The following is a 16,072-nucleotide window of genomic DNA, read 5'->3' as shown; positions in this document are numbered from 1 at the left end:
GAAGAGAGAAAAAAAATAAGAGAAATAAATATTTTCTTTTCTTTTCTTTTACTCGTGTCAAAGACAAAAGCGTTTCTATTATTCACTCGTAAAGACTAAAAAAATTAAAAAATATATATGTATATAAAAAATTTATTATTAAATTAATTACGAAGAACATTAAAAAATTAATAAAATTTATTATTTTTAATCAATAATTAATTAATATATTTAAAAATATAAATTAAAAATATATTATTAAATTATTAAATTAAATTAATTATTAGATATATTTATTAAAAATAATAAATTTTATTAATTTTTTATTAATTATTATATTTATATATAAATAATTAATTTATTTTTAATATATATTTTATATTAATAATTAATCTATTAATTAATTTTTAATATACACTTCACATAATTAAAATATAACAATTGAAAGACTTACAAAAAAAATTTGCCTACCTTAGATAGATATGCGACTCAGTGAAGTCAAATTCAAATTAATTGGGGCAAAGTCATAGATACTAGATAAATAGCAAAAAAATCAAATAATTAATAGACAAACTAACGGAGTCTTGAATTAAAAATAAAGAATTTTATGTAAATTTTAAATGCTAACTTTTGAATTTTTGTGGTTTTCGAGGGAAGTTATGGGGGAATTTCTTAATTTGTTAGTATAATTTTTTCTTCCTCCTCTTCCAATTATGATATTTGTTATTTATTTATTTTTTTCAAGATTTCTTCTCATCTATCTACGCGGAAACTTTGTCTCTCTTTCTTTCTCAGCATATCTCTTCAATGTCCATAGTTGTTTGTCTCTCATAAATATTATTATATCGTGTTCCCATTACGTCAACGCAATCGTCACGCTGACGAGAAAAAGTCTCACACCGGCGGTGGGGTACGTTTTATTTTTATCTTCCTCTATATCAATATGACCAACAAACACCACTTCACAACTTGCTTCCCAAGCATTTCTTTCTTCATTCATTGCTATTTTCCTTGGTAATTATTTTGTTTTACTCTATGATGTAGAGACAGAATAGGATACAAAACACATCCATATATAAATTTTAAAATTTTATAAGATATAAAAATATGTATATATATAAAATATAAAATATTTTTTAAATAAATTATAATAATATTTTAATATTTTATTAATATTAAAATATAAATTAAAATTTTATTATTTTTAATATTTTATTTTAATTATATTAATATTTTAAAATATTTTTTATTTTAATAAATAATAATATATTTTATTTAAATTTATTTTTAAAATATATATTAAAAATAAAATTAGACATATTAATACGTAATAATATTTAAGTATGTTTAAATAATCTAAAAAAATTATTTTTTATTAAGACACAGTTAAACACAATAAATATACATATCAAATGAATATCAATAAATATCGTGTCTAAAATATATTTGACATACAGACATAATAATTCAACAAAATATCCGTGATTAATATAGGTTTTACTCATTCTTACGTCTGATTCATAGTCGTCTAGTATAAAATATTTAATTTTGCCCGAAGGCACAACTATTTTGAAGTAACGATAATAACTACTCTCTTAAAATTAACTATTCTTTAACGGATTGAATTTGAATCTTCGAAAATTTGAATTTTATTTTGGAGAGTAAAGTCTCTCACCATTAATTTTATAGGTGGGACTAAAAATAAATATGAAAGAGAAACTATTCAAATATAAAAGATCATACTTTATTCTTTAAAGTGAAATTCAAATTTTAGAAGATCTAAATTTATTCTTTAACTAATAATTAACTACTCTTTTCGTTCGTAATATTGTTATTTTAGTCATTTATACACAAATTAAAAATTAATTATAATAATATATCTTCATTTAATAATTAGGATGATGATTGTTACTCTTATTTTTTATAATATTATTTTACACATATAACTCTTTTTTACGTATATTCCGAAGTGTTTACTCTAATTGCTTTGTAGAAATCAAACCTGAATTGGTAAAAGTCTAAACTCATAAAGTGCTTCTGTGCCCATTTGAATGGTAGTTTGGGGTGTTTGCAAGGAAATCTAATATCAAAATCTACAAATAATTTAGTAGAGTATAGTTAGAAGGGCCATTCTAGGATGTTCTAGCAACTATAATATTTTAAAAAGTATTATTAAAATTAAAATAATATTTTTTATTGTTAAATAATATTTTTTAAAAAGTATTATTTAAAAAATTAAATATTATTAAAATGTCAAAAAAATATAATTTTAATTTTAACAATATTTATATAATTACTATAATCACTGTAATATAATCATACTAGAATATATCTTATTAGAATTAGGTTTAAAATTTTATTTGAGCTAGTGGGTTCATGCAGTAACAATGTTAGTAAAAACTCAAGTATGGTTAATTTTATGTAAAGTTGATAATTAAGAGTTATTAGATGAATTTAGTTAAAGTTATTGATAAAATTGTGAAAGAATAAAAAAAGAAAAGAATGCGAACTTTTATTGATTGTTGATTGATTGATTGAATGGAATTGTAAATTATGAAGGTAAAACTAAATATATATAGAGCATTGGTTTAAAAAAGATAAAAGCAAATAAAGATAAGATAAAGAAAATATAAGATAAGATAATAAAGACTAAAATTGTAATTGAATTTATGTATTCTGTTGGGCTGAATTTGTAGGCCACGAGACTTCTTTATTATTGTCATGGACTAAAGTGGAAAAGTAATTTAATAATTATCAAATTATTTAACGACTCTTAACTATTAATTTCACATGATGTTAATTACACTTGAATTTCTATCTTATATTAATTTCTAAAATAAAAAAAAGTGAATTGTCGAAGTATACCAATTTTTAATAATTAATATATAGTTTAAATTCTTTGTTATTTATTGTGCTTAAAATTGTGCAAAGGAAAAAAAGAATAACTGGTTAATTGATAAATATTATATTAAAATGAGATAATATATACATAACTAGAAAATGGATTAATACAGACAGATTTATAGATAAATTTAATTTTTATTACAGAAGAATTTTTGGTTACTGACGAAATTACCGACGGGTTTTGTCCCTCTGTAAAAGCCTCGTTGAAAATTATTTACCGATGGATTTTTTTTCCGTCGAAAAATTACCGACGGATTTTTACCAGTTATCGACGAATTTTTCTCTGTAAATTTTTCATCCATTTTCTGAAGACGACGAACTTTTCGATGGATTTTTCGACAGATTTTCCATCTGTAATTTAAACCTTGGAAAATCATCCCACACTCTGAATACAGACAGAAAATCCGTCAGTAAGGTAAAATAGATTTTTTTTTAATTTTTTCATTACAAAACAAATACTTTAGATTTGTTTTCTAAATTTATTCCATCAAACACATTGTAAATTGAAAAAGGGAAAGCCAAAAATTATATAAATAAACATAATATTTATTACATGATACCTATAAAATTGGATGTTATTTGTCAACACCATTAGCCAATATCTCATTATCTCAATAAAAAGATACTCCAAAAAAATAAGATGATCATCCCAATAAACAAGTTCCTCATTATAGTTACTTTTCTATGAATGTAATCATATCATTAAATTAATTCCTAAAGTGCTACTTCAGGATGCTAAAATTTAACTCCACTCCACAATTAGGAAAGGGTTCTTATCAGAATTTTCAACAGATCAAGCAAGTTACAAGTCAAGAGTTAATTTTCCTCATTCAAGCATGATGTTGCTGTTGTGACTTGTGAGAGGAGATACTCCTGCAGTTGCATTTTGTTTATTCAGTTTATTTATTGTTGGTGGCCTCCGTAGATAGGGTAAACAACGTAGGCAGCAGCATATATGCTTGGATCATGAGAAGGAGGCAATGCATATCCATAACCCATAAACAAGGGCTTCGTTATAGGTGCCACTCTAGTGGTTGCCACCAAAGTCCATTCTAAACTGTTCTCCAAAGAAATACCCGTTGAGAATCATCATAAATGCAATTTAAAGACATACAACATGAAAAAAATCAAATTTAAAGACAGAAAATATTCATGTTATCTGACTCTAGAGAAGGGTCAGTATGAATGTGTAATAGGGAAGGTTAGCTTGAATTTGGCAAAAAGCTAATTTTACAACCAAAACTTCGAATGTTAACTACTGACTTTTGCACTATGGCTCCAAACTTAAGAGTTTTGATAGTATTACAAGTCTGTCTCATCTAAAAATAATCTTAGACCTTGTAAAGCAGAAAAAGCTATCAACATACTTGATTTAGTTTTTCCTTTGTGAGAATCTTTTATATAGTATTTCTTTATCTCCAAAAGATCCTCTTATGTCAAAATCAAATATCATCACAAGTAAATTAATCTGTTAAAAAAACTTCATGAACACTTTTATATGCATGCATGATGAAAGCACAAGACGGATCAAGTCCTATTGAAAATGTATCACAAGAATATATTTGCTTTCAATGTCATATGCTAAGGACTAATGTACATTACATTAGGTCCATATTTCCCAGCTTTAAAATATTAAAAACAAAATTAACAAATCAAATAAAGACAAATCCTTCAAAATAATAATAATAATAAAGAAAAAATATGCATAAACAGGTTCAACAATGTCTTTTAAGTCCAAACTATACATTAGAAACGCACCGCAGCTTCAGCAATTGTTTGACTAAAAAACATACATGGCCTCTGTTTGAAGGTCCTTGATCATGGCTTTCAGAGAATCAAGCTGTGACTCTAATCCCTTCCCTTTCCGTTTCAATATTTCAGCGGTCTGTTTGGAAGTTCTCTCTGCATAATATCCTTCTCCCAAAAGAATTTACGAATTAAAACAAAACAAAACAAAACCACTTCTCAAACATGGAAAGAAAAAATGTAGGAATTGAACAAGGCAACAACAGAACCTACTTGAATAAAATACAAGGCACCATTTATTGAAATATAAACTATATGACACATAAAATAAGTATCAAACACAATACTTTGAACAGTTAGAATCTGTAATATAAGCAACTTACAAATAATTCAGGCTCTTAAGGTCTCCCAAAGAATTTGGTATCTCGCCACTAAAATCGTTATTGGAGAGATCAAGGGTCTGAAGCTTTTCTAGGCTTCTAATTGCTGTAGGAATCTGACCAGAAATTGCATTGTTCTGAAGCAACTTGTACCAATTAAGCATCAATGTAACTACATCTACTTTGAGTGAATATAAGTTTATAATAAATCAATACACCAAAGAATTTGAAAATAAAGATTCATTCAATCAATAAGAACAAAGGTAACTGATTCAGAACTGATCCAACATCCAAAGCAAGAACTACACAAGAGACTTAAACAAAAATCCGGACAACTTACATAAATTGTAAGTTAGTAAGGTTTCCAATCCAAGAAGATAGAGTACCAGACAAGTTCTGACTAGACATTTCCCTGATATGAAAAGAAAAGATCTTTAGAAGAAAGAAAAAATAATTCAAACTACTCAAATTTGTTTGGTTCATTTTCTTATATAAATATCTTGAAACTTGTTTGCTACTTTCATAAAACACTTCAAAATCTAAACTTACAATACTGAAACAGAGCCATCAAGGTTACAAGTAATCATCCTCCAACGGCAAGGATCAACAAAATTACTATCCCAATTCTCCAAGACATTGTGAGGATCATTTAATTCATTCTTTATCGCCATCAAAGCTAGAACTGTTCAATGAAGAAACAGAAAGAAAGGTAAGAACTAAAATCTCCTATCAATTGATTCACTTGAGAATATGCCACTATGTAACTGGTAATTAGGAAGTAATTATGAATTAAGATTCTCAAGGCAAAAAAGAAAAGGAAATAACAAGTCACTGAATAGCATCATCATCAATCTTTCAGCTATCATTCCTAGTAATTTTCAGCATAATTAACAGAAGAAGTGAACATAACAGCCATAAAATCAATCTGCTTTGTTTCATGCTGTATTCTCAATTCAGTAACAATGCCTTCCTCCACACACAACAAAAAAAACCACACGATTACAAATTTTTTAACTATATGGACTTATTTAAAATTTGGTTACTATCCAAACCAAATATTATTCTATCATATATATGCACGAGGATTTAAGTAGAGACAAGCTTGCCTTGGTTAGCTTTATCATCAGTAACAAAATTTGCGCTTTCTTTCAATGGCTTTATCACCAATAGAAAAATTGCAGGTAATTCATTAGTAAGACATATGGAATAGAAGAATTGCAGCTAACAGAGCTCTAAGTATATCACTAAGTTCAACCTTTGTAAAGCATAATCCTTAATCGTATTTTCTTAGAAGGATCACTATCACACTACAGCAAGAAGCAGCAGCAAAAGAAAAAAGATAATGCAGTGAAAGAAAACACCAAAAATTGAAAAACCATGAGAAAAAAAGTTTCAACAACAAATTTTAAATCAAACTAATTACTAAAATCAGAAAAAAAATCTAACTAAACCTAATCTAATCAAAACCTAAAAATCCACTAATCAAAAAACAAATATAACTAAACTAATTACTAAAATCAAACTAACTAAACAAAATTAATTAAACTTAACAAAAATTAAAAGAATTTTGAAACCAAAACCTGGAAGCATTGATTGGAGGAGATGATGGTTGTGGCGCTGAGAAGATATGCGAGTCAGAATTGAGTGGGAATAAAAGGAGAGAGAGAGGCGCGACGGTGGTGGGGACAGACGCTGCTACAGGTGGCGCCGGCGTGCTGGAGCTCACCTGAGACGAAGAGAACAGGAGCTTGAACTTGATTTGTTCTCCGAACGAGAAAGAACGAGAGAGATAGGGGCTGTGTTCTACTGGTTCAGTGTTTAAAAGAGACACTACTAGAAAATTAGTTATTACAGACGGATATTTCCGACGGATTTTATCCCACTGAAATACAGAGGGATTTCAGAGGGATTTTTTTGTCGGAAAACAAAAAAAATGGATTAGCATAAATTATAGACGGAAAAGAGAATCCGTCGATAATTCCGTCGAAAAAATTAATTTTTTTCAGTGAGAAATAGTTACAGACGGAAAATCCGTCTGTAATTAAATAGACAAAACACTGCGTTTTATTAAATTATTACAGACGGAAAATCCGTCTGTAATTTAAAATTTTCCGTCGGAAAAATTGAGTTAAGCTTATTTTATCCCACCCTCTGGATCCATTCACAGTCACACTCCACCGTCCACACAAATCAAATGAGTCTCTCCATCACCAGTTGCTTCTTCTCTCCGTCGCACCAGCTTCTCCCGCCACTGTCGCCGCCGCTCGCGTCACAGGATCTCTCTGTGTCATCCCTTGCGTCACAGGGGCTCCCTCCGCCGCCGCTCTCATCGCATCTGGAGCGATTCATGAAACTTATCTCAACTCGGTGGAAACTCGGTGGTTATTGTTGAATAGCGAAGCTTGAAGCGAAGCTCGGAATGATAGTTGACTTCGTTGGTAACTTCTTCTCTGGCAAAGACCAGCTTCTCCACTAACCGAATCAAATCGAATCAAACACTATATATAGGGTTGCATAGATCTTCAATCTTTTGATTTATTCGCACTCCACTAACCAGGTTAGCCCTAACTCCATCCCTTGTTTCTCTCGCTAATTTTTCATTCCAAACGCGTTATTGTGCAATGTCTTGCTCTAGTCTCAAAATTTGATTTGAAACAGTGCCGATTAGTGGTTAATTGCTATCAATTTTGTATAGTTGAACATATCTCGAGAAAAACTGTCTAATTTGCTAAATAAGAGAAGTTAAAGAGGGCCAAATATAATTGGAATGCTTAGAAAAAGTAATTCTTGTTTTTTTAAGACTCTTAGGGTTTTCTGAATTCAGCATCGTGAAATCGTGATCGTTTGATTCTGCCATTACTTGTTCTTTTTTGTTCTAATTAATTGTTTATGGTTGTGGTATTATTCATTTTCAATTGATTGAACCTCACTTTGACTGCTTTTGGTTTTGCTTTAACACTTGGAATATCATAAAACTGAAAAGTGATAAGAACATAGTGATAAGCACAGCCTTTGTGTTGCTGTGATGCTATTTTTGCTTTTGATTTAGTTAGCATTATCATTATTGTTATTAATATTGTTTTTTCCTAAGTATATATATATATATATATATATATATATATATATATATATATATATATATATATATATATATATGAGACTAATTTGGAAACTGACTTAGCATGGTGGAGTGTTGTGTGTGTTGTCATGGATATCATTTCTTTCTGTTGCTACTTAATTTAATATCTCAAGATAGTGCTGCCATGACTTGTCCCATTTACTTTCACCTGATTCCTTTTTTTCCTCTTTATTATTCGTTTTGGTAAATTATCTTGTTCTGGGTTGTGTTTTTGCTCAAAACTTGCTTACAAGAAGCCCACGACAAGTCAAGATCTGTGACCAAGGCTCCTGCCATGAAGGGTTAGTATAATTCTGGTTTATTTTCTTAGTTTCTTCCTATATCAATAACCTACATATTTTGTCTAAAAGAATATTTTGCTTTTACTGAATAAAGTTGGAGCTAGCTTCTAAACCTTCTAATAGTTCAATTTTTAATTCTTGTATTTATTAGGATCTTTATTTTTTATTTTCATTTTGGTGTTAATCCTATATATATTTTTATGGTATATCAGTGGCTAATTAAAGAGATGAAGATCTCACTATTTCTTGTATTGATTTTGTATAGTATTTTGATTTTTTGTTATTGAATTTGGGGTTAATGAATCTAAAAGACATGGTCCCCATGTTGGATTTTTAATATAGATATAGGGAATTAGATTGGATACGTTAGAAGGAATGTATAAAATAAAATTGGGCAATATATTATGACATATATTTGCTTGCTGCTCTTGCTTATTGCCACGTTGTTTTCTTTTAGATGAGTTATATGAATCTCTGACTTTGTTTTCTCTCTTGTTTGGCTAATGTATTTCTTCTACTTTTACTACCGACTGCAATTGGGCCTCAAACTGATCTGCTAAGGACTTAAAATATACTTAAATAGCAATCTAGTGAGTTTCTCATCCTCAGGATTTCTTATTTATATGATGGGTGAAGTATGCCCTTTTTGCTCCATTTTTTTTATCAATACATGTATATTGCCTATTCAATTCCAACTATCACGCCAGATTTTTGGAATTGATGTTTCAACTGAGGAATCTCTATTATTACTGTTTATTTACTGGACATGGTGCCATTTTGTCGTTTTAAAACTTGGAGGAGGAAAAATAAAATAATAAATAAAAATTATATGAAAATGCTGTGAAGTTGGTAATGATAGGATTAGTTTAATTTAGTTAGGATGAAGTATGAAGTATCAACTGGATTTGGTGCACTGTTGTGATTAAATGTAATGTGGTCTTTACAGATATGCTTACGGTGTCGACGGCGTGGTCACCGAGCTAAGAATTGCCCTGAAGTTCAAGTTGGTGCCAATTATGACAAGTATTGTTACAATTATGGAGAAACTGATCATTCACTTGCAAATTGTCCCCACCATGTTCAAGAAGGTTTGTTATCTATCATGCCTTTGTGATATATATTGGAGCTAGAATGGTTTAACTTTAAACAAGATAAGTTGTGAATGATATAACATGAACATTGTTAGTTTCAGGGTTTTCTCTTGAAAATTGGAATTCTTATTAAGCAGTTTACCACAGATTTATAATCATACTCTTGGGCTTTCTAGTTTACTGAACAATGAAACATTGTTACTTAATGTCGTGCCTTTGATAGAATATTAGAATGACTTCTTTTTTGTTAAGCTTTTGGTTGTATTCCAATTTGTTTTCTTATGAGATGAAGTGTTTCAATGGTGATGCAGGAGGGACAAAGTTTGCAGAGTGCTTTGTCTGTAAACAGCAAGGACACTTGAGTAAAAACTGCCCTCAAAATGCTCATGGCATCTATCCTAAGGTATTATTGTTTCTCTTTCTTGTTTGCCTTGTCAAATATATGATGATGTATTAGCCAAACACTTGAATCAACTGTCTAATCTATATTAAGTAATTGTTTATACTAGGGTGGTGGTTGTAAAATATAAAAATATGTGGTGGCGTGACACATTTGGCAATGGATTGCCCCGAAAAAGGGAAGAAAGCTCCTTTTGCTGCTAATGGGCCTGCTGATGGATGTAAGCCTAATCCTATATTCCTGGTTTTGATATCTAAAGTTTCATCTTTTGTTTAGTTTGTATGGGGTCCATATCTCCTTTGTTTGCATTTCTAAACATACATCTGATATTGTTTATGTTTTGCTGCTATTTAGCTGCATTTAGATCCAGTCTGCAAGTAGAATAATGATTGACCATAACCTCAAGTACATGCAAGTGGTGGAGGTGCACTGCTTTTGCTTGTTCATCACCTTATGATAACTAAAAGAACTGCTGCTAAAAAAATTAGTGCTATTGTTTGCTCTAAATCTAATTTATTCTCTTGTTGGGTGTTCTAAATTGATACTATGGAGCCATAAGATATCATGGCGTGGCTAATCATTTTTGATATTGGTGGTTCTAGACTCACAGATTATGCTTTAGTTTCCACTGTGAACTCAAATTGCATATCCCAAACCTTAAATTAGAGGAAATGATTATATGTTTTGGAGTAAAATATGTACTTCAAATGTGATTTCTTGCAACTCTTTCTGTATTGCTCCAGTTTAATTGCATTCATTAGCTGATCTCCTGATAAATTGAATTGCTAAAAGTTTTATATCTTGAAGAATGGTACTTGTATTATGCAAAGCTTATAACTCCATTTCTTCCTTCAGCAATGAGACTGAGAAATGAACAGAGGCCTTGTGGAACGGTAACCAAATTTGTGAGTGGGGATGACATTGAGGATGACTTCATGACAGATGACATAAATAACAGAGACAAGGACAAGTCCTCAAAGTCCAAAGACGGTCAAGCAAAACCAAAAAAGGGTCCTAAAGTTGTGAACTTCAGCTAATGACTATTATGGTTATGCTTTCATTTGTTATGTGGATATGGGCTTTCTCATACCATTGTTTCTTATTCTATGGCTAACCGCCAGATACAAGGTCCCTCCTACTACTATTCGTTGCAGTCTGCAGACTCACTTCCAGGATGAGCATTAAAAGCTTCTGCAAGTTTGAAGTTGCCTAAAAGTTTGGAGAAGAAGTTACAACATAACTGAAGTACAATTTCATATTTTTGATCGTTAATCTTAGCAGAGTTATGAAAAGGGAAACAAAATGTAACCATAGTTTTTCTTTTTTTGCTACAATCACTAGATTACTGTCGTTATTTGTATTATATTGGCTTCCTTGTAAATTACTTTTTTCTTTCAATTTGATAATCCAATAAATTTGTTTATTTTTTGAAATATTATAAATATTTGAATACAAATTAGATAAAAAAATTTATTTATTAAATTTATATTTATTTTGTATGAAAAAAAGTGTATTTTGCAATGAAAAAATCCAAAAAAAAAATTACCTTGCTGATGGATTTACAGACGAATTTTCTGTCTGTATTCAAAGTTTGAAAAATCCGTCTGTAATTACAGACGGAAAATCTGTCGGAAAATCCGTCTGTAATTACAGACGGAAAATCCGTCGAAAAATTCGTCTGTAATTATAGACAGAAAATCCGTCGGAAAGTTCGTCGCCTTCGAAAAAATGGATGCAAAATTTACAGAGGGAAAATCCGTCGGTAACTGGTAAAAATCCGTCTGTAATTTTCCGACGGAAAAAAAATCCGTCGGTAAATAATTTCCGACGGGGCTTTTACAGAGGGACAAAATCCGTCGGTAATTTCGTCGGTAACCAAAAATCCGTCTGTAATAAAGACTAAATTCGTCTGTAAATCTGTCTGTATTAATCTATTTTCTAGTTGTGAGAGGAGAAGAAGGAAAAGGTAGCTGCGGGGGTTAGGGTGAAGGTGGTGGCGCCGTGAGTGAGGAAAGGAGAAGAAGAAGCTCGTGCGACGAAAAAGCTCGTTGAAGGAGAGAGGAACAACTCGATTGATCTGTGATTTTGTGTGTGTGAAAAGAGCTCGATAGGATGGGGGGGTGAAGTTAGGTTTAAATTAAATTTTTTCAATACAGACGGATTTTCCATCTGTAATCATTTTCCATAAAAAATTAATTTTTTCGATAGAATTATCGACGGATTCTCTTTTCTATCTGTAATTTATGCTAATTTATTTTTTTTGTTTTTCGACAAAAAATTCTTCTGAAATTCTGTTTGTATTTCCATGGAATAAAATTCGTCGGAAATATCCGTCTATAATAACTAATTTTTTAGTAGTGATAATTAAAAAAGTGTGCAATTATGGAAAGTGATATTCATTAAATCGGACACTACTACTGTACTGCCTAATCAAAAAGATGACTTAAAAAAAAAAAAAAGAAAATTGTGGTAGGGTTTTTTTGGGGGGTAAGCACGTACACACATAATAAGTAGGCAACTAAATATGCTTAAAGGGAACGAAATACAGTTTTTTCTAAACTTCTTTTTTTTTTTTTTCAGTGTCGTCTTTTTAATCTAATTCTAACGCTTTAATTTAAGTTATGTAACTTTCTGCGCGTTCTTTATCCGCGCCACCCGTGGGATGGTGACAAAGAAAAAGAAAAAAGAAAAAGAAGAGGCTTCTTCGCCTGCTGTAACCCCTAGATTTTATCTCACTTTTGCTTTGCATGGTTTTCGAAAATGCTAAAGTTGAAGTTAATTAAAGCTAGAGTCAACATTATAATTTCTCTTTTCATTGATTTGATTTTGAAGATCATTTCACGTATATATTATTCATATCTATGTGTCTATGATGGAGCACTTAGAGATAGTATATATATATATATATATATATATATAATTTATTAATCTAATGAGTAATAAGAGAGAAAAGAGAAAAAGAAAACCAAACAAGCTATGTTAAAATGAAAGGACTAATTAAAGAAAGCTAACTTAATTATTTATCACAATAATTCACTTAATTATTTGGCAAAATGGAAATTACAATTCTGTTTTGGTGCCATTATTTAAGCAGTGAAAACGATATATATTTTCCCATATAAAAGAATTGAAGTAGCTAATATAGTACTAGCATTATACTATATAGGCTATGGTCTCAATTCATAATCATATCATTATGATTTAATTCACTCATTTTCGGTATCTAATATGTTGGGTACACATTTATTCGGTCGATAGCTGCGCCGGGAAAACGCCTAACTTACTTAATTCAATTGCCTTCCCACAGTACCCTCTCATCATAGTTAGTTAAGTTAAAGGAAAAAGACAAATAGACTTTTCAAACTTTTAACAAATATATTTCTGATAAAATTTAAAGGATTTGGTTCTTCTGAAGTTGTTTATTTACTTTAGAGAAAAAAGTAACGTAATCTAAGCCATTGATAACATAAACGATTTTGATCATCTTAAATAAATAAATAATAAATAAATACATTAAAAAAATCTTGAAAATCGTGCAACCAAATCGTGCAAGTAGCAGTTTCCAAAACTGCGTGATTTTAATCTTTCATCTTTTTTGAATCCTGAATAATTTTTTGAAAAATTTAATAAAAAAAATAAAATTAATTAATTTAAATTGGGTCAAAAATATTTTTTATTTTTTATTTTAATATAAAAAAATACTCATGTAAATGTATTAAATTTTTTTAGATAAATGTACTCAATTTTTTTTGTAATCCATGTTTTGTTTATACTTTTTATTATTTGTCTATACTGATGATAATATATTTTTTTAATCAGTCATACATTTAAATTTAAACTACAACATTAGACATGAAATAAGCATTATAAACATATAAAAACACATAAAAATATAAATAAATTAATTTAATGTATATCAATATAAATTTAGTAGAGATCTATTAAACCAACATCACATCATTAGTTATTCTAAACACTCTTTAGTTTGTTCTCAATTAGATTCTTATTTTAAGTATAAACAAATAAAATTGAGTACATTTATCTAAAAAAAATTAGTATATTTACATGAGTATTTTTTTATATTAAAATAAAAAATAAAAAATTATTTTTGACCCAATTTAAATTAATTAATTTTTTTTATTAAATTTTTCAAAAAAGTATTCAGGATTCAAAAAAGATGAAAGATTAAAATTACGCAATTTTGGAAACTGATGCTTGCACGATTTGGTTGCACGATTTTCAAAGTTCTTTTAATGTATTTATTTATTATTTATTTATTTAAGATGATCAAAACCGTTTATGTTATCAATGGCTTAGATTGCGTTACTTTTTTCTCTAAAGTAAATAAACAACTTCAGAGGAGCCAAATCCAAATTTAAATATAAAAAAGTTCTTGACTTTAACAAACGGAGGACAATTTAGTCCTTTTGTCTATTTGCCTTTCATACACCTAACAGAACTGGTTGACGTGGCTGAAACGGTGTCCAGGTGTCCGTTACGGTGTCACGTTGGAAGGGGAAAAAATTTCGAAGGACAAATAAGTCCTTGACGTCATTTTACAAATAAAGTTCGAAAGACAAATAGGTCCTTGAGAATTTTTTTTTTCAAAATTAATAAACTCATTTCCTAAATTCTCTCATCTACCTCTCTCCATTTTTATATTTCTCTCTACTATTTTTACTCTATATATAATTATATTTTATATTAGTAATTTGACAAATCAAAATATGTCATTCGATATTTTTTTACAATTAAAATATTTTAAATATAAAATTATACACATTAAATTATTTTAAATTTTAGATAACGAATATTAAAATTAATTACTAATAAAAAATTAGACTTTTTCATATAAAAATAATAACTAAAAATACGGTGCCACGTTGGAAGGGGAAAAAAGTTCGAAGGACAAATAAGTCCTTGACGTCATTTTATAAATAAAGTTCGAAGGACAAATAGGTCCTTGAGAATTTGTTTTTTCAAAATTAATAAACTCATTTCCTAAATTCTCTCATCTACCTCTCTCTATTTTTATATTTCTCTCTACTATTTTTACTCTATATATAATTATATTTTATATTAGTAATTTGACAAATCAAAATATATCATTCGATATTTTTTTACAATTAAAATATTTTAAATTAGACTTTTTCATATAAAAATAATAACTAAAAATCTTATTATTTAATTTTTTATCTGCAGATATATTGGTCTTCTTAGTCAAAAACTTTTGTCAACTTACGACTTTTTTGTAAAAGTAGTTTGATTTTATAAATCTTTTGTGTCATACATAATTTATATTGTTAGAACAAAGTGAACTATAATTAAAAAAAAATATATTCTCGTAATGTTATTATGCATAAAAATACTAGTTCTAATATAATACACAAATGCACTAATGCTAACTTAATACATGAATGATGCACAAATGAACTAATACTAACTTGATGCATAAATGAACTGATGCTAACTAATGCCACTGGTATGATGAAAACTGAACTAATGCAATTTAACAAATTCTAATATAATACACAAATGCACTAAAACTAAACTAATGCAATTTAAGAAAAAGAGTAGAAACATAACAAGCCCAATTTCTACAATTTTAATACAAATAATTTAAATTGTAGAATAAAACAAGTTAACTAGATTTCAAAATACAAGCATAATTTTATCAAAAATTAGTTTTAATATGGAAAGAAAATTGGTGTTTTGGTTGAATATTGACATTTGAAGTGTATTACAGTATTGTGGAAATTATTCAACACGCCCCCACGTGTTGGCTAAGATGTTGCCACGTGTTCAACACGCCCCCACGTGTTGGCTAGAATGATGCCACGTGTTCACCACGCACCCCACGTGTTGCACCACGCCCCCACGTGTTGACTTCTCACAAAAAAAATCCACCCATCTATAATTACACCACATTCTCCCATTTTCAACAAAAACACCAATATTTTTTCCATACAAAAAAAAAATTAGCCTAATTTTATAAACTAAATTCTCATAATAGAAGCATAATAGAAGTATAAGAAGTATAATGAAAAAAAATTCTCAAGGATCTATTTGTCCTTCGAACTTTATTTGTAAAATGACGTCAAGGACTTATTTGTCCTTCGAATTTTTTTCCCTTCCAACGTAGCACCGTAATG

The 16,072-nt window shown here is 29.1% G+C and overlaps 1 protein-coding gene and 1 pseudogene across 2 annotated transcripts; one reads left to right on the top strand and one right to left on the bottom strand.

The window, feature by feature from the left end:
* Nucleotides 1–3,389: 3,389 nt before the first annotated feature.
* On the bottom strand, nucleotides 3,390–7,122 carry LOC112797041 (protein NSP-INTERACTING KINASE 3-like). 2 transcript variants are annotated; one of them, XR_011881279.1, is made up of 6 exons: nucleotides 6,590–7,122; nucleotides 5,559–5,691; nucleotides 5,350–5,421; nucleotides 5,013–5,155; nucleotides 4,642–4,797; nucleotides 3,390–3,940 (listed from the first exon to the last, which is right to left on the bottom strand). XR_011881279.1 is itself a non-coding variant. In XM_072235752.1 (6 exons), exons 1-4 carry the CDS (start codon nucleotides 6,597–6,599, stop codon nucleotides 5,101–5,103), a joined length of 261 nt encoding a protein of 86 aa, XP_072091853.1. In that variant the 5' UTR covers nucleotides 6,600–7,122; the 3' UTR covers nucleotides 3,390–3,940; nucleotides 4,642–4,797; nucleotides 5,013–5,100. The 2 variants fall into 2 exon arrangements, 1 of the variants encoding a protein (XP_072091853.1); XM_072235752.1 differs by having other exon boundaries at nucleotides 5,013–5,146.
* A 2,097-nt stretch (nucleotides 7,123–9,219) lies between these two features.
* Nucleotides 9,220–11,353, top strand: LOC112795069 (uncharacterized protein C683.02c-like; annotated as a pseudogene).
* The last annotated feature ends 4,719 nt before the right edge of the window (nucleotides 11,354–16,072 follow it).

This window comes from Arachis hypogaea, chromosome 4 (genome assembly GCF_003086295.3).
Source record: "Arachis hypogaea cultivar Tifrunner chromosome 4, arahy.Tifrunner.gnm2.J5K5, whole genome shotgun sequence".
NCBI lineage: Eukaryota > Viridiplantae > Streptophyta > Magnoliopsida > Fabales > Fabaceae > Arachis > Arachis hypogaea.
The sequence above is the reverse complement of the archived record's forward strand: the minus strand, read 5'-3'. Positions and strand labels throughout refer to the sequence as shown.